General features: G+C 49.1%; 1 protein-coding gene and 1 long non-coding RNA gene across 4 annotated transcripts in view; one reads left to right on the forward strand and one right to left on the reverse strand.

Moving 5' to 3' along the window:
• Positions 1-336: 336 nt before the first annotated feature.
• LOC147574998 (uncharacterized) lies at positions 337-4644 on the reverse strand. Its single transcript, XR_015242956.1, has 3 exons — positions 2955-4644; positions 639-665; positions 337-538 (listed from the first exon to the last, which is right to left on the reverse strand). It is a non-coding gene; the product is annotated as an uncharacterized LOC147574998 (long non-coding RNA).
• Positions 4645-4697: 53 nt separating this feature from the next.
• Positions 4698-17674, forward strand: part of SNX30 (sorting nexin family member 30) — a 118261-nt gene continuing 105284 nt past the window's right edge. Inside the window, exon 1 of one of the 3 annotated variants that reach the window (XM_086683723.1) lies at positions 4698-5172. In XM_086683723.1, coding sequence (XP_086539849.1) covers positions 5017-5172 — 156 coding nt within the window. In that variant the 5' untranslated portion in view covers positions 4698-5016. Of the gene's footprint in view, positions 5173-11839; positions 12377-17674 lie in introns of those variants that run through there. The other 2 variants (XM_086683725.1, XM_086683727.1) reach the window with 2 other exon arrangements.

Here is a 17674-nt window from a genome sequence, read left to right on the forward strand (position 1 = left end):
CAGGCTCTGCGCTAACAGCATGGAGCCTGCTTGGAATTCTGTTTCCCTCTCTCTCTGCCCCTCCACTGCTTGCTCTCTCTCTCTCTCTCTTTTTTTTTTTTTTTAATTTTTTTTTCAACGTTTATTTATTTTTGGGACAAAGAGAGACAGAGCATGAACGGGGGAGGGGCAGAGAGAGAGGGAGACACAGAATCGGAAACAGGCTCCAGGCTCTGAGCCATCAGCCCAGAGCCTGACGCGGGGCTAGAACTCACAGACCGCAAGATCGTGACCTGGCTGAAGTCGGACGCCCAACCGACTGCGCCACCCAGGCGCCCCTCTCTCTCTCTCTTAAAAATAAATTAAAAAAATAAATAAGGAAGTAAATAAATAAAATAAAAATAAACATTTAAAAAAAAGAAAAAAGTTGTATTTGTGAGATTCACTCACCATGTTGTTCCTCCACTGTCATTGCTGTGTAACATTCCATTCGTGTGACTATATCACTGTTGACGGTTGCATAAATTATTTTTAGTTTTGGCTATTACAAATGCTGCTGCTGTAGAGATTCGCAAATCCATTTTTGATGAATATACTCATGCATTTCTGTTGTGTTCTGGGAGTAGAACTACTGGGTCATAGGATATCTGAATATTTACCTTCTAGATGCCTTGTAAGGATCATTCCTAGCAATGGAACCAAAAACTATCATGTAAGTAGGTACACAGCCAGTAAGTAGGTTTTCCACCTTATCTAAAGATTCACTACTAATGAGGCTCAATGCCTGGGCTTCCAGTATTTGTCAGCTCTGTATCTTCTCCAGCTCACCCTAATGGGTAGCCACCAAAAAAGAATAGGTACAAACCCACACCCTCCAGAGCCTGCCTGTGAAGAAAGCCAGGTAGCAGGTATCCCTTTGAAGGTGGTGAATTACATTTCTATGGCCAGACGAAGCCCAGTTACCAGGAGCTTGCAAGGCCATCCAAAGAATGGCCTTTTTGGGTGCTTTGAAAAATACCCACTCTGTTGTGAGGCATTCCACAGGCAGAGCTATAAAATGAATCTGTCAATAGACAGTTTAGTTCACCAAGCTTCTTCTCCAAAATTTTAAGCACCTGGTAGATGCTCCATAAAAAGAACCATTAAAGTTTAGGGCAAAAGTTCCCTGTAATAGAATTCTGCAAAAGAAATTTGTCTTTTAAGAAACTTTTCAGCAAACAGGAAATTTCTCCAAAGTAAGCACTTAAAATGCTGTTTACAAAAGGTGGTTTGGAATGTCAGCTTATGGTTTAGAGAAATGGGTGGAGCTCAGAGAACAGTGTTTCTCAAAGTGCAGTTTATAGATCAGCATCAGTATCACCGAGAGACTTGTTTAAAAATGTTGATTCCAGGCCCACCCAGAATCAGAATCTCTTGGATAGGGCCTAAAAATTTTCATTTTAACAAATTCACAGGTGGATCTGAGGCACCAGCTCCATGGCCTGTGTTGAATTATCCACTGCAGAAGGTCTCAGTGCTTTGGGGGCCAGGAGTCTCGATATGGAAATACAAAATGATGCTATGATTTAGCCACAAGCCTCTCTGCTGGTTCTGGGGCAAAGTCCAATTTCTTGTTTACAAAACTCTTCAGATCCTGGCCTCAAGTGGACCTGCTGGCTTTTTCTTTTTCTTGGGACATCACTAGCTGAATTAGATTGTCCATACAATTTTGCCTGTGTTGGCGATAGTGTCTTCTCAGTTGCCCTCTTGTTTGAGACAGGCTTCTGTGGCTTTCTACATGTCATTCTGAATGCTCTTTGAAAACCCCCTTTGTCCTCATCAGCCATCCACTTCAGAAGTGGTGGTGTTATTTTGAGGCAGGGTTTGGGATGCCGTATAAAATAAAGCTACGATTGTATTAAAAACCAGGAGAGGATAAGCAGCTAACACAAACATGAATAAGGCCTAAGCACATGCTGTACCAGGGGAGAGAAAGAGAGAATGCTTTGTTGCGACTCTGCTTTGTTTCTGAGGTCTGGGTGCTCGTGTAAAGCCCAGATAGACTTGCTGGTAAGGTTTACAGGATTCCGGCTTGGCAAACTTAAAAAATTCTGGGGTCCAAGACCCTGTCTCATGAAAGGTGTCAGCCTAAGTGCCTAAGATTCCCTTTGGATGCCAGAAGGCTCCATCCTGTGTTCTTGGGTTGGTGGCATCTACCCTGTGCCCCCACGTACATATAATATCCAGTGTGTTCTTCCTCAGAACTCAGCCCTAGAGATCCAAGCTTCCCTCCATAAACTCCAGCAAACATGAGAACCTTCCGCTCAGATATAAAAACTTCACATTTCCTCCTTCCCACCATGTTGCTCTGAAAACTTTTAGTAGCACAGTCACATACTGTAGGACACTTAATGTTATTTCAGTGACAGTTTCCCACCACAAGGAATACTAAAATACAACAGGAAGTGGGGAGTATGAATAGGCAGTTCTGGGCTAAATTTGAATGGTGGAAACTTTATACCAAAATGTTTTCCATGGAAGTTCACTTTCTTTAGTTTTGATGACTACCCACTGGATCATTGTGGCCAGATGCCATTGACCAACCAGGAAATTGGAAAATAAATAAACTCTTTCGTATGGCCTTTTAGGAACTCTGGTTTTCTGGGTTTTATTTTTTGTTTTTGGGAGGAGCACAGAAAAATGGTACTCTGACCCAAACGAAGCAAACAGAGGAGTTTGGAGTGCAGCATGTTCAGTTATGAAAACTCTATAATTATTGTTTTGTAACAATAGTAGAGAAAACCGGATAGAGGGGGAAAGGAAGGGAATGAACATTTAGGGAGTGTCTATTCTGCATCAGCATTTTGCTAGGAACGTTACCTGCAGAATATGCTATTTCACAGCCACCACCAAGGTAACTATTATTATGCGCTCCCTCCTTTCTAGGTTAGGAAACAGGTTCATTAAGGTTAGGAAACTTGATCATGGTCACCCACTTGTAGTGACGAAGCAGGAATCCAAATGTGGCTCTCTTTTCACTCTTTCCTGGTGACCTGAGGAGAAAGCTATGTGGAGTCTTCGTAAAATAAGATCTCTATTATGTTAAGGTGGCCTGGTTGTTAAAATAAATAACACTATTCTGTAAAAATCACCTATATTATACATGTATAGAACATTCATTTCTAGTTATATCCGTGCTACATACTTTGATGTTATAAGAACAGTTAATAGGGTCTGTAGTCATTGTAAGCAGCCCTTGAATATAAAAGTATTAATTTTACCCATCTCCAGGAGGACCAGACGTTGGCATTCCTGGGAGGTAGACAAGAAGCAGAATTTAAAGTTGTTCCCAGTGCCCTCCGTGTCCTATTGTCCCCAAACAAGGCAGACCCATGTGGGGGAGAGGAAAGCTGGTAACTTGAGGGCTAAGGCTCAGCGAATTACCCCAGGGGAAATAAGGTCTTTGAAGCTCAGCGAGTCTCTGAGTGATATTTTAGCTCAGCTTCAATTCTTTGCATTCTCCTCCAGCTGAAGGATCACTTGTTTCTTCATAAAGGCATGGTGGAGACCACAGTGAATCCCAACTTCAAGATCTGTCAGGTGAGGGGCGCCTGGGTGGCTCAGTCGGTTGAGCATCTGACTCTTGATTTCCGCTCAGGTCATGATCTCAGTTTCATGAATTTGGAGGCCTGAGGCTCTGTGCTGACAGAGTGGATGCAGCCTGCCTGGGTTTCTCTCTCTCCTTCTCTCTCCGCTCCTCCCCCACTCGCCCGCGTGCTCTCTCTCTCTCTCTCTCTCTCTCAAAATAAACTTAAAAAATAAAATAAAATCTTAAAGATTCGCCAGATGAAACTGGACAAACCTAAAGAGGTTGGAAATCCATAGGCAAAAATACTCCCTACCCATTCCTTTGCTAGAAGCCATCTATTCTTGCGCAGACTGATGCCCCCTACTGACCTGACCCTAAGAAAATGCGGAGAGAGGTAAGGTGGTTAAAGTCGGTCAACTTCCACCCCAAACGGGTCAAGTAACGCCTTGACTATCTCCACTCTGCTAGCAAATAAAAACGAGAATTCAGCCCAGCCAAAGGCCTAGAAAGGAAGCACAAACGCATGAAAAATTGGGTTCTCTCAAAAGGCACAGTTGGGTCAAGGTGTGAGTCTGGGTCCTACATCATTTGTAGCACTCCCTCCTTTTCTGATGCTCCCTCCTCTGAGGTTCACCGAGAGGGCCTGGGGATCTCTAGGCGCGCTTGGTCAGAACCCTCACACGGCCTCCTTGAATTCCCTTCTAGGTTTCCCACCCCGTGTCCTCCAGCTCCTTTGCGCCTCACAGTCTTTTATGCCATTCCTATAATATGCGGCGTGATTCCTTCCATTTTGGGTTATCTTCGAGGCCAGGCGATCCCGACTCCCGTGCGGGCCCCAAAGCCCCCAGCCCCCCGCGTGCCTGCCGCGGGCGCCTCAGTAAACGCGGGCGGAATGGAACAGGATGCTCCAACGTCTTTTTCCACCTCTGATTTCCGTTAAATATTTGTCCGGGGGCCGCGCGCAGCCTCCACAGGGTAGCCTCTTGGAGGCAAGGGTGGCCACGCGGAGGACAGCGGCCGAGGGCTCAGGGCGCACTTCCTGCGGGCGGCGGGCGGGGGCGGAGCTTCGGGCGCGCCTCATCGTCCTCCCTCCTTCCCTCCTCCCCTCCTCCCTCCCCTCCTCCCGGGCAGGCCGAGGCGCCGCGGGGGCGGGGCCGCGAGCGGGCTGGGCGGCGTGGCGGAGCTGGCTGGGCGCCCCCGGCCAAGGTGCGAGCGAACCGCGGCGGGCTCGGGCGCGGAGCGGGGGCGCGCGGCGCGGAGCAGCCCAGCGCAGCCGGGCCCGGAGCCTCGCGGGTAGACACGAGCCGGCGGGCGGCGGCGGCGGCGGCGGCGGGGGTGGTTCTCAGCCCGGCCGGTGCAGGGCCTCCGACCGACCGCGGCCGAGCGGGGCCTGGGCGCGGGCGCCGGGGAAGCCCGCCGCGGCGGGCACAGGAGGAAGCGGCGGCGGCGCGTCCCGAGCCGTGCGCGCCATGTCGGGCGGGCCCCCCAAGGGCCTGCCGTCCACCGGGCCCCACTCCCTGCTCGACATGCCGCACCCGCTGGCCGGCTCCAGCAGCGAGGAGGCCGTGGGCGGCGACAGCACGCCCAGCCCGGACCTGCTGATGGCCCGCAGCTTCGGCGACAAGGTGGGGCGCGCGGGGCTGGGGACCGGGAGGCGCGTTTCGCTCTCGCGGGGGATGGTGGACCCGGAGCTCTCCCTCCGGGCCCCGGGCCGCGCCCACCCTGGCGCCCCTGCCCGGGGGCGGGCGTTCCCTGGCTCCCCAGAGCCATCGGAAAATCGTCCCTCCCGGCCGCCCCCGCGGGGTCGTAGCCGCAGGGGGGGCGGCAGGAGGGGGCGGGCATGCCCCGCTGTGACGGGTCGCGAGCGCGGGTGACAGCTGGAGGGGAGGGGTCCTGGCCGCGTGGTGCGGCCAGTGGCGGGTGTGCAGTGCCCGGCGCGTGTGCCCTGGGATGGGGTCCCGGGTTCCTCCCGGTGCATCCGCGAAGGCTGAGCTGCCGGGTGACTTGTAGCTCCCCTACTTTCCTGGCACTGCAAAGAAGCAAGAGTTAATGGTTTTCCCTGGTGGGAGCGGCAGCGTTGGTCTTGCTGCCCGAGTCGTCTTCCTCACGCTCTGTCATGTGGGGAGTGATCTTTGTTTAGGTTTGCTGTGTGCCCCGAGGAGTCACCTGACTCAGACCCCGGCCGGCGGGTGGGGAGAGTCTCGCTGTGGTTTTCTGTCTGGGGCTCTTTCTTTCACCTCTCACGGCCTTCCACACTGTTTAGTTTTGTCAGAGGCCCGTTTTTTGTGGTTGATGGAAGGAAAGCTCGCCCTTTGACCTTCTTTGTGCAGAAGGAAGCTCCTGATATTCTTAGAGCGGCATAATTATCCTGCTGCTTTGAGAGACAGCAGAGTACGGTGAAGGGCGAGGGGCGGCATCCCCATGACCCCCTGCCCCATGGCCATTTCAGCTGTGACCAGGACTTGAGCTGTGATCCTCTCAGCGCTGCTGTGGCCACCTACTCACCGATATGCAGAAATTAGAATTGTTCTCAACACTTGTGATCAGGACTCCCTCCTCCCAGTAAAATACTGAATGAATTCCTCCTTGTCCCAATGTTAAATGCAATCAGAGGGGACCTCTTTCCCCCGGAGATGGGAGGGCATGTGATACAATAAAAATGAGTATTAGTGCACTGAGCACTCAAAATGGCTATGGAGGGGGACTTGATGTACCTTCCTGAAAGAGTTTATGAAAGCCAGGAGTGGGGAGTAGAGCATTAGGAGCAAAAAGACTTAAAAAGCCAATTAAACCAATGAATTGAGCAGGTTGAGGTGTGTGTTGTGGGGGAGGGGGTTCCTTGTGATTATTTCTCTTTATTTTATAGATGACAAACTATGAAGAGTTATGTTGCTTGGAAATACCTTGCCCATATTTGACGTTCAATAAGTAATTGTCAAATCACTGAAAGAATAATTTGTTGCTCTCTTAAAGACAAATTGTTCCTGCATGCATGTGTGCATGTAGGATATGAAGTTAAACCTTCTGATTTCCTTCTCAGGATAGTGAATTAATTATCTATTGCTGTGTAACAAATTACACCAAAATTTAGCATCCGCAGATAGTTTGTGTGGGTCAATAGTGTCATGTCATCCAGGAGCAGCTGAGCTGGGTGGTTCTGACTCCGGTCTCTTTTGAGGTAGCAGTCAAGGTGTTGACCAGGGCTGGGGTCATCTGAAGATTGGGTTGGGGGAGGATCAGCTTCCAGGCTCATTCACTTGGCTGTTGACAGGCCTTAGTTCCTCTTTATAGGGCGGCTTGCCATGGCAGCTAGTTTTCCCCCAGAGAAAGTGGTCCAAGAGAGCAAGTGATCCCAAGACTCAAGCTATACTCTTGTATGATCTAATCTTGGAAGTGACATAATTCTGCCGTATTCTATTGATCACACTGCTAGTACAAAGTGGGAAGAGGGTATAAATATAGGAGGTAGGGGTCCCTGGGTGACTCAGTCCGTTGAGCATCTGACTTTGGGTTTTGGCTCGGGTCATGACCCCAGGGTTGTGGGATCAAGTCCTGTGTCCGGCTCTGTGCTGGGCGTGGGGTCTGTTTAGGATTCTCTCTCTCCCTCTGCCTCTGTCTTGCCCCCATGTGTGCACACGCCTCACATTCTCTCTTTCTATGCCTCTCTCAAATAAAAAATAAATAAATAAAATCTTTAAAAAATATATCAGGAGACAGGGATTATCTGGCTATCTTGAATGCTGGATGACACTGATTGCTATTTTAGTTATTTATTTTAAAGGTTTTTAAAATTTATTATTATTTACTAATTGCGATACCCAACGTAGGGCTTGAACTCATGACCTTGAGATCAAGAGTCACATGGCTCTTTCACTGGGGCAGCTAGGTGCCCCCACTAATGGCTATTTTAAACATTTGCTTAGCGATCCACTCTTGGAGGACACTTGTCTAAGAAATATGGGCATTTTACTAATAAATACTGGGAGGACAAATGCCCGGTACCACCAAGGTCTTGTTGGTGGGCAGGAAGTCAGGCCCAAGTCTAGTTACTCCTGGCTTCCAGTTCTATGAGAAGACAGTCTTGAAGCCATTATTATTAATTATTGAATGTTTAATAAGTCTCCATACAGCTGTAAGAAGCATCAAAATGACATCACTCCCAAGGGCCTGATTTATAGTAAGCCACTTTTCCTTGGAGGCTAAGTAATGTAATTTCTTTCTCTGACTGGAAGTAATATTTTCCTTGAATCTTGGCGTGCATGTATGTTCTAGCAACTCTGGAGAAATTTCTGTAGAGAGAAGCTAGCATGCAACAGAGGTGAGTCAGGACCAGTGGAAGGAAGGCTTCTCTTTGCCCTGCTTTCTCTTGCCCAGGCAGCATGCGGGTCATTGGAGGACAGGTAGGAAAGCTGAGTGCTGTGATCGGTCTTTGAAAAGAAACCTGTTTTCTTGCCTTTTTGGACAGTGCATTGTGACCCTGGATGCCTGGTTCAGAGTCAGTTCTGGGATTGGAGAACGAGGGTTTGACAGGCTGCTCGTGGTGCAGGGTTATTTATTGTATTATGCGGAGGAGAATCGCTTTCTGTGGGCCCAGGATGTTGCCAAGCACAGGGAAGTCTTGTGTCTCGGTCCAGCAGACGCTACTGAGTGGCATCTGGGATGCTTGCTTGAGAAGGAGCAGCAACCAAATATGCCCTTTTCATCCACTGCCTTTGAAAATCATCCAAACCTTGGAGCTACGGGAGAATCCTTCCTATCTTCCCAGGGTTGCGTGAATTCTTTTCATGCCAGCTGAACTCACCAGGCCTTCTATCACCACCTCCTTCATCTCCTCCTAAAATGTAAATAAACCACTTGACCTGCCTCGCTTTTTTACTTTCATCTGCAAACCACTCTGGGCTACTTCTCCCCTGACTCAGCCTCCAACTCCTGCGTGCCTCCCAGAACTTAACACCAAGCCCGCTCAAGCCCCAGCTGTGGTTAACAACCCTTCCCACATCCTCAACCTCTTCACTGAACTCTTCTGCCTACTTCCTGCCCTCTTAGGTTACTGCTTCTGCCAAAGTCTTCAAAATGGAGCTGTCTTTTCCTCCTGTACTCCACTTATATCAGGATCAGGAGATGGAGGTCAGTTTCCTTTCTCTCCACTGCCCTTTTTTTTAATTAAAAAAATTTTTTTAAACATTTATTTATTTTTGAGAGAGAGACAAAGCATAAGTGGGGTCGGGGCTGAGAAAGAGAGGCAGACACAGAATCCGAAGCAGGCTCCAGGCTCTGAGCTGTCAGCACAGAGCCTGATGTGGGGCTCAGACTCATGAACCATGAGATCATGACCTGAGCTGAAGCTGGACGCTTAGCCAACTGAGCCACCCAGGTGCCCCTCCACTGCCTTTTATAAACCAAGCTCTGCTCCCTGGAGGCTCATGTCATTTTATTTGTTCATTCACGTATTTGAGGACCTACTATGAGATAGGCACTGTTCCAGGAACTTAAGATGAGTCAACCAGTGAATACCGCTGCCCTCATGGGGTACTTTTTGTGACTATATACTATGTTATATAAAAAATGCTATGGGAGGGAGAAAAAGTAGGATGAGGGGAGTCAGGATCACTGGCTGTGGGACGGGGATTTGGAGAGGCTTTACTGAGAACTTGAGATTTGAGTAGAGACTTGGAGGACATGAGGGATGGATTTGGCGAGTGGATATCTGGAGGAGTGTCCTTCTAGGTGGAAGGAACAGCCAAAGCAGTCTTGAAGGCATCTGCCTAGTGTGGACTGGAAGAGCCCAGAAGCCAGTGTGGCTGGGGCAGAGTGAACAGTGGAGAGTTGGCCGACAGCAGAGAGGGGAAGGGTCCGGATTGTGTAGGGCCTCACAGGTCACCCTGAGAACAGGCCTTTACTTTGAGTGCCATTGCAGTGTCTCCAGCAGAAGGAGGGACATGATTTGACTTATATGTTGAAAAGGCTCACACAGGCTGTTGAATTGAGAATCCTTTATTTGGCTCTTCCACTGAATTCATTTCCTTTTAGTTAAAAGGACATAAACCAAGTGCAAACTGGCCGAAGGAAAAAAAAAAAAAAAAAAGCCTCCTGGCTTATGTTTTTGAAAAGCCCCAGGTATTTTGGCTTCAGGAGTGGCTGGAACTAGGTATTCAAATGATATTGGGAATCTGTCACCCCATCTCTTGGCTTTGCTTTCATCTGTGTTAATTTTATTCTCAAGCTAGTGAAGGGGTACCTTCTACACATAAGCTTCACAACTTCAGCAGGAAGAGAGCACCTCTTTGCTGAGGGCTCCAGCAAAAGCCCTGGGCTGCTGTCTCATGGGCCTAGATCGGGTAAGTGCCGAAACCAAGCTCTGTAAGTCTGATGCCCAGACCTGCACCAGGTCCTCATCTTTGGAGAGAGGAGAAGGGAAGTTTTTGGTAGGTCTGTTTGTTTGAACTGTGAAATGTACATGCAAAGTATATAAAATGTATCCATACGGTTTGAAGAATAAAATGTATCTCCAAGGTTTAAAGAACAATAAACACTCATGTTCCTACCCCCCAGATTAAGAGAATATTACTAGTATTTTATTTTATTTATTTATTTAAAAAAATTTTTTTTAATTTATTTATTTTTGAGAGACAAAGCATGAGTGGGGGAGCGGGGTGGTACAGAGAGAGAGGGAGACAGAATCTGAAGCAGGCTCCAGGCTCCGAGCTGTCAGCACAGAGTCTGACATGGGGCTTGAACTCATGGACTGTGAGAGCATGACCTGAGCTGAAGTAGGATGCTTAACTGACCGAGCCACTCAGGTGCCCCTTATTTATTTATTTTTAAAGATTTTATTTTGAAGTAATCTCTACACCTAATGTGGGGCTCGAACTCACAACCCTGAGATCAAGACTTGCACACTCTACCAACGGAGCCAGCCAGGCACCCACAAGAATATTACTAGTATTTTAGAAGCCCCATGTGTGCCTGGGGAGGATGGAGGTGGTTACCAAAGCAGGATCAGGAGGCTGCTAACAGAAGGAGGAACAAAGGAATGTGAGGCAAGCAGAAACAAATGTCCGTTATAGGCCTTCCACGACCTTTTTCTTCCCTGTCATTTCTAACTTGCCGGCCTTTCATTCTTCTTCATTAAAATCTCTAGACCCCAAGTCACTGTCTTCTCAAGTCATGCCCTCACCTCACGGTGACTCTGTTCAAACCTACAAAACTATCAGCTTCTTGACTTGAATCTGCACCCACCTTCACCTCTTTTTTAATTCAGTTGCCCTCTCCCTGGCCACAGCCTTGCGCTATAATGCCCAGAACGGTTCGGGCTCAGAGATAATGCCATCAGATATCTTCTCTTGCCTTACCGTCCCCTCAGTTAGTCATTACTGCCTGCACCTGTTCTCTGACCACCTGTACTTCCCTCCCTCCTTTATTTTGTATTTTTATTTTTTATTTAAGTAATCTCTACATCCCACATGGAGCTTGCACTCATGACCCTGAGATAAAGAGTCACCTGCTCTTCTGACTGAGCCAGCCAGGTGTCCCTCACCTCCCTCCTTTAGATGGGGTGGCTCATCTCATCAGTTGCTCCCTCCACTTCCTTTCTTCGACTCCCTTCTCTCCTCCTTTTGCACCCAGCCTGGATCATTCCATTGCTTCAGATCTCTTCCTGCACCTTGAGAATTGCTGCCAGTGTAAATTCACTGGTTTTAACCACAACTGGGGCCTCAGTGGTGCTGGGCACTCCTTTCTTTCCATGGAGGCTCCCGTTCTGTGCCATGGCTGATCTGACGCTTTTCTCTGTCCCTCACACCTCCCCCTCCCCCCATTCTACCCTCCCATTCTGCTGATGAGAAGACAGAAGCCACCGTAAAAGAACTTCCTTTTTCCAGACTGTGAAACGATGTGAATCCGTAGCCATTGTTTCTTGGTTGCCCCAGTCGCTGTAGAAGGGATTCTAAGGCACCCCTGGACTGTATGGCCCGCCCCCTCTGGCCTCTCTGAGACCTCGCTCCGTTCATCATCCTCACCCATTTCTGTGTCTTCACATTCCCTCTCACCTGGCTCATTCTATCAATAAACATACTCAGGGCGCCTGGATGGCTCAGTCGGTTAAGCCTCGGACTTCAGCACCAGCGACGATCTCACGGTTTGTGAGTTCAAGCACCGCGTCCGGCTCCGTGCTGACAGCTGGGAGCCTGGAGCCTGCTTCGGATTCTGTGTCTCCCTCTCTCTCTGCCCCTCCCTGGCTCGTGTTCTGTCTCTCTCTCTCTCTCTTAAAAACAAATAAACATTAGTAAACATCCTCAGGTCACCCTTGCTTCTTAAACCAGGAGTAAAGAAAACTTTGCCGTGATGCCTTTTGTTTTCTTTCCCCGTTTCGTGATCTGTTTTGTGACTGCTCTTCACAGACAGACTTTTTGAAAGTAAGGCCTGCTACTCTTCCTAACTCCTCAGCCTGCCGCTGTCGGGTTTCTGACTTTACTAGCCGAGTCCCCTTGTGACTTCCTTCTCGCAAAATCCAGTAGGTGCTTCACGGTCCCTATCCATCCTGACCTCTTGGCAGGTTGCACTTGCGCTGTTGAGTACCCTCTTACTTGAAATACTCTTTGCTTGGCACTCCAGAGCCAGCTTGTCTGCGTTCAAATCCCAGCCCCGCCTGTCTTCAGTCTTTGTGAACCTCTCTGAGCCTCCGTGTCGTCATCTGTAAAAAGGGGATAACAGCAGAAGTACCTGTATCACAAGGCTGATAGGAAGATCTGGGGAGTTCATGCCTAGAGTAGTGCCTGATAAGTACTGAGCCTTTAATAAATGTGAGGTGCTGATGGTGGTTATCCCCAGGTATTGTACTCTCCGTATTTTCTTGTGCGTTTCTGCCCATTCTCTGTCAATGTCTGTGTCAGTCGTGGTCAGGTCAGGGTGAAAGGCCCCTAGGTGTTTCCAGCTGAGAGCCTATGATCCAGGGAATTCATCACATCAGTGATGAAAAACGTGAGAAGTCAAGAAGATGGTGAGATTAACCCGGAGAGAAGCAACCGCAAGGAAACTGCTGTCACGGTCAGCGCTGGAGGGTCAATGAGAGGAGGTGGTGTAGAATCTAGGAGCTTCTGTGGGAACTAGAGCTGTGGCAGGGCTGCTCAACAAGAGTGGGGTCCACAGAGGGGGATAACCCTGGAGAGAAGCAGCTGCTGCCAGGGATGCTTATCTGAACCAGAGGGAAAGTGTTTGGGGGGTGTCGGGGGCAGGGGGAAACACACTGGCCTCTCTGGTCTTTCATCAGTATCTTCCATTGACCAGAATATCTTCCTTGGTGGACGTGAGACTCTAGCAGAGCCAAACAGTCTTTCTTGGGTCTTTGCTCAGATGGGTGCTGGTGGAAAGAGCATCTCTTTCTGGTAGCCCGTGAACCTCTGTTTGCTGCAGTGTGGCCCGCTGAAGAACGAGGCCAGAGAGGAAAGTGGAGCTGGGAGAGAAAGAGGGGGAAAGGCCCTGAAGACCACCTGAGTCCTGGATCCGCCTGTGCTGGCAATGCCTGAAGCTAGCACTGCCTCTTGGTTCCAGAAGGTCACGGATTCCCTTTTACTGACACTGTTTTGAGTTGTGTTTGTCACTTGACACTTCAGAAAAATGTTGACCGAGGGGCGCCTGGGTGGTTGAGCGTCTGGCTTCAGCTCAGCTCAGCTCAGCTCAGTCCGATCTCGCAGTTCATGGGTTTGAGCCTGGCGTTGGGCTCTGTGGTGATGTCCTGTGCATCAGCTACGGTGCTCTGTTCCTGTTGGTCAGCCCCACCCTCAGGGTGTATGCCTACGCATCAGCTATGGTGGCAGAGGTGGTGTCTTCACGAGGTCCTTGGAGTTTCGGGAGCCTTTTTGGTCTAAGTGGGCAAAGCGTCACGGGCTGAGGGAGTAGCTGGAGCAAAGCTCCTGAGATGAGAAAGACCTGTGCCCGCTGGAGTTGGGTTGAGTCTAGTCATGTGTTGGGATGGGTTTTGAGGGTCTAGAGTGGGGACTAGTGAGAGAGGAGGCAGGGAAACCGGTCAGGAGGTGACCGAAGACGCGGGGCTCGGACTCACGATCCGGGAGATCATGACCTGAGCTATCTGAGCAGAAATCAAGAGCTGGATGTTTAACCGACCGAGCCACCCAGGCCACCCCTTAGCTTTTATTTCTTAGGCAGTAGCCAACCCTGGAGGGTTTTCGAGAGGGCGAATGTGCGGTCAGTGCTTGGGACGGGGAGTGACTGGCAGAGAAAGATGTTGTGGGAGTGCTAGCCGGGGATTTAGGTTGGGGCCGTTGCCTGCAAGAGGGGATTTAGGTTGGGGCCGTTGCCTGCAAGAGGAAAGAGTAGGACATTAAGGATGGCTTGTTTTGGTGCAGTGGGGGTGACTGGTGCCCTCCCGGAGAGGGGCACACGGACTGGGGAGCAAGCGTGAGCAGGAAGTGGAGAGATGACTAGGGTGCAGTTTGAGGTCAGGAGTCAGGACAGGGGTTGTCTGAACCCCACCTTTGAAAGCCTTAGCACAAACGCTGCTTCTGGAAAGCTCTTCTTCATTACATAGACACGTAACCCCAGTAGATCCAAGTAGAGATGGCAGTGGACGATGCAGAAGGTGACGTGGAGACCGACAATCAAACGCAAGGCAGGAGGTTGTGGTAGTTTGGTAATAAGAAGGGTGGTGGCTGGAGGGGAACACAGGGTGAAGGGAAGGGTGTAGGATAGGGGAGACTTGGACATTGTTAGTGAGGGTTACAGGGAAGAAGACAGATGTCTTGTATGAAAATGCAGAAATAACAGCTTGGCGAAGGTGCGCTGATTCATGTATGAGCAATGGGGTTTGTTTACTAGATACTAGAGGGGTCATATGCTGTCTGGTGTCAGCGTTGCCCCACAGAATTCCTTATTTTGGCCGCCAGAGCAGTAATCAAGAATTACTGTTCTGTGGTGGTGGCAGGGGTGGTCTGGGAGGGGGGTGTGTGGATGAGGGCAAGAGAAGGGAAGGGGCACCTGGGTGGCTCAGTCGGTTGAGCTTCTGACTCTTGGTTTCGACTCAGGTCATGAGCTCACGGTTTGTGGGTTCAAGCCCCGCTTCGGGCTCTGTGCTGACAGTGCAGAGTCTGCTTGGAATTCTTTCTCTCCCTCTCTCTCTGCCTACTTCTCCCCTCAAAATAAATAAATAAACTTAAAAAAAAAAAAGAAAAGGGCAAGAGGAATATGAGAAACGGTGTTTCAGGACTCCTGTTTGAGAAAAGACACAGAGGCTAGAGAAACAGCATGTTTGGGTAGCAGAGTGCAGGCACTTTAAAAAACCTTTATCTATCGAGCATGTGCCTGTCTGCCTAGCTCTGCTAGATGCTGAGGACGTTGAGAAAGATGAAAAAAGTAGGAACCTCCCTCGAGAGGTTCTTGGTCCAGTGGAGAAGAGATGGTTGCAACAGAATGTGAAAAATGCTAAATGTATTTACTAGCTCTGAGGCCTGGGGCACAATTCTTAACCTTGTAATGCCTCAGTGTCCCCCTAGGTAAATTTTGGGTTATTTTACGGGGGTGTCCTGAAGATTGGGTGTTTAGAATAGTGTCTGGCACACGGTGAATACCGCGTAAATGCCCGGTGTTTGTATTGCCTTAGAAGCTGACCCTGAGAAAGGATTTAACTGCCAGTAGTTTATTTGAGAGGTAAAGGAAAGTGAGACAGGGAACAGAAGGCACCAGTAAAAGGTAAGCTACCAAGCCAGTTTCCACTGAGCCCGGCTGAGTGTTACCCTGGGAAGCCTTGGAGCCTGTACCGAACGCACGCCTCCGTTACCCACAACCCAGGTGAGGCAGCTGGGTCTTCAGACAGTAACCTTGTCAGTCGTTGGTTGAGCGCTCCATGGATGGGGTGTTTGGGCATTTAATCCCCAAGCACTTTCCAGTCTGCTCCATGGGTGGGCAAAGTAGGGGAGGCAGTCAGGCCAGGAAAAGCAGGTGCTGGCCCTTGGAAGTCAGGCCAGTGGGCACTGAACTGGTCAGGGCCAGGAGATACGGGTGGGGCACTGACAGTCTTGACTACGGTTATGATGAACGTAAGACGCAGGGATGCTTAGGGGGATGGTGGCTTTTCTAAAGGAGATGATGTTTGAGGTGAGGAATGGAGAAGTAGTTCTTTTACAAATGGACAGAGGAAGGGACAGTAACCCGGGCGGAAAAGCTAGCGTGTGCCAAAGCTTGGCAGCGTCTGGTTGCATGAGTGGCCCGTGAGAGGGCTGCTGAGTAGTGCGGCTCGAGAGGTAGGTAGTGGGCAGCTGGCCGGCTATAATGGCAAACAGGAAGGGCTTTATCCTGAGCGATGGGGAGGCCAGTCGTATTTTAAGCAGGGAAGGTGCAGGGCCACGCTTGTTAGGTCACTGTGACTGAGCTCTAGCTGGGATAGGATCGGTCGACTCAAGAGGCTGGTAGTCCAGGGAGAAGACTGTGGCAGCAGAGGGTTGGGGGAGGAGACAGTTTAAGTGGAGTTTTGACTCACTGATCTCAAGGAGTGTATTACTCAGGAGTTTTGTTTGCAAATGAGAGAAAGCCAGCTCTCACTAACTTAATAAGCAAAAAGGTCAGCCTGTGGACGGGCTCACTTGAACCACAGAAATGAGCTGGAATTGGGTCCGAATGTTCCCAAGGGTCCGTTTCAGGCTCTCAGAGCAGCTTTATCCGTGAGGGAGGGAAATGGGGCAACTGGCAGCTCCCATCCCTCACAGTCTACAGCTGTGCCTCCAGAGGGGGAGTGAATCTCTCACACAGGGAAAAATCTGAGGGAGACCTGGCTTGGGTTACACCCCCAGTCTGAGACCAATCTACTGGGCCAGCGGCCTGAAGTACTGTGATGAGCCAGACTTGGCCCAGAGGTCCGACCGTGGGGGGAAAGAGTCTGAAAGTCAGCTCTCATTCCAGCTACAAGGTCCCCGAGCAGCTATGAGGTGTACTGGGCAAACAGTAAAAGACTACTTACAGGGGAGACTCTCGAGTCAGAAGCTTTAGTGACTGGCTGAATCATCGTGGCAAGAATAAAACAAATTTTGGGAGAAACAGGTCAAAAAGTAAAACTAGATTTCCTAAGGTATAAATGCTTTTTAAAAGAAAAGCTGAGGGGCGCCTGGGTGGCGCAGTCGGTTGGCGTCCGACTTCAGCCAGGTCACGATCTCGCGGTCCGTGAGTTCGAGCCCCGCGTCGGGCTCTGGGCTGATGGCTCAGAGCCTGGAGCCTGTTTCCGAGTCTGTGTCTCCCTCTCTCTGCCCCTCCCCCGTTCATGCTCTGTCTCTCTCTGTCCCAAAAATAAATAAACGTTGAAAAAAAAAATTTTTTAAAAAAAAAGAAAAGCTGAGATATAATTCACAGACTATAAAACCCACTTTTTAAAAAACACACAGTGTGGTGGTTTAATATATTCACAAGGCTGTGCAACTCTCACCATTTTCTAATTCCAGAATATTCATCACCCCAAAGATACCTCATCATACCCATTAGCAGACACTCCCATCTCCCCCCTCTCCCAACTCCCGGTAACCACCATTCTATTTTCTGTCTTGATGAGTTTGATACCTCTCCTTTAGACACCTTATATAGATAGAATTGTGTAGTATTTATCTTTTTGTGACTGGCTTGTTTCCTTAGAATAAGGTCCTCCAGGTTCATCCATGTTGTAGCATGTGACAGGATTTTCTTCTTTCTAAAGACTGAATAACATTACATTGTATGGGTCTATCACATTTCTTTATCCATTCATCTTCTGGTGGACATTTAGTTTGCTTCTACCTTGGCTCTTGTAAATAATTCTGCAGTGGACATAGATGTATAAATATCTCTTTGAGATCCTGGTTTCATTTTTTTTTTTTTTTTTTTTAAATACAAAGCCAGAAGTGGGATTGCTGGATCATATGGTAATTGTGTTTTTAATTTTTAAGGTACTTTCATACTGTTTTCCATAGCAGATGCACCATTTTACAGTCCCCCCCCCAAAAGTGCACAAAGGTTCCAATTTCTCTACATCCTCATCAACACTTGTTATTTTGATAGTAGGCATCCTAATGGATGTGAAGTTGTGTTTGATTTGTATTTCTCTGATGGTTAGCGCTGCTTGGCATCTTTTCATATGCTTTCTAGCCATTTGCG

The sequence above is a fragment of the Puma concolor genome, chromosome D4, assembly GCF_028749965.1.
Source record: "Puma concolor isolate L17-30 chromosome D4, mPumCon1.1.hap2, whole genome shotgun sequence".
NCBI classification, from domain to species: domain Eukaryota; kingdom Metazoa; phylum Chordata; class Mammalia; order Carnivora; family Felidae; genus Puma; species Puma concolor.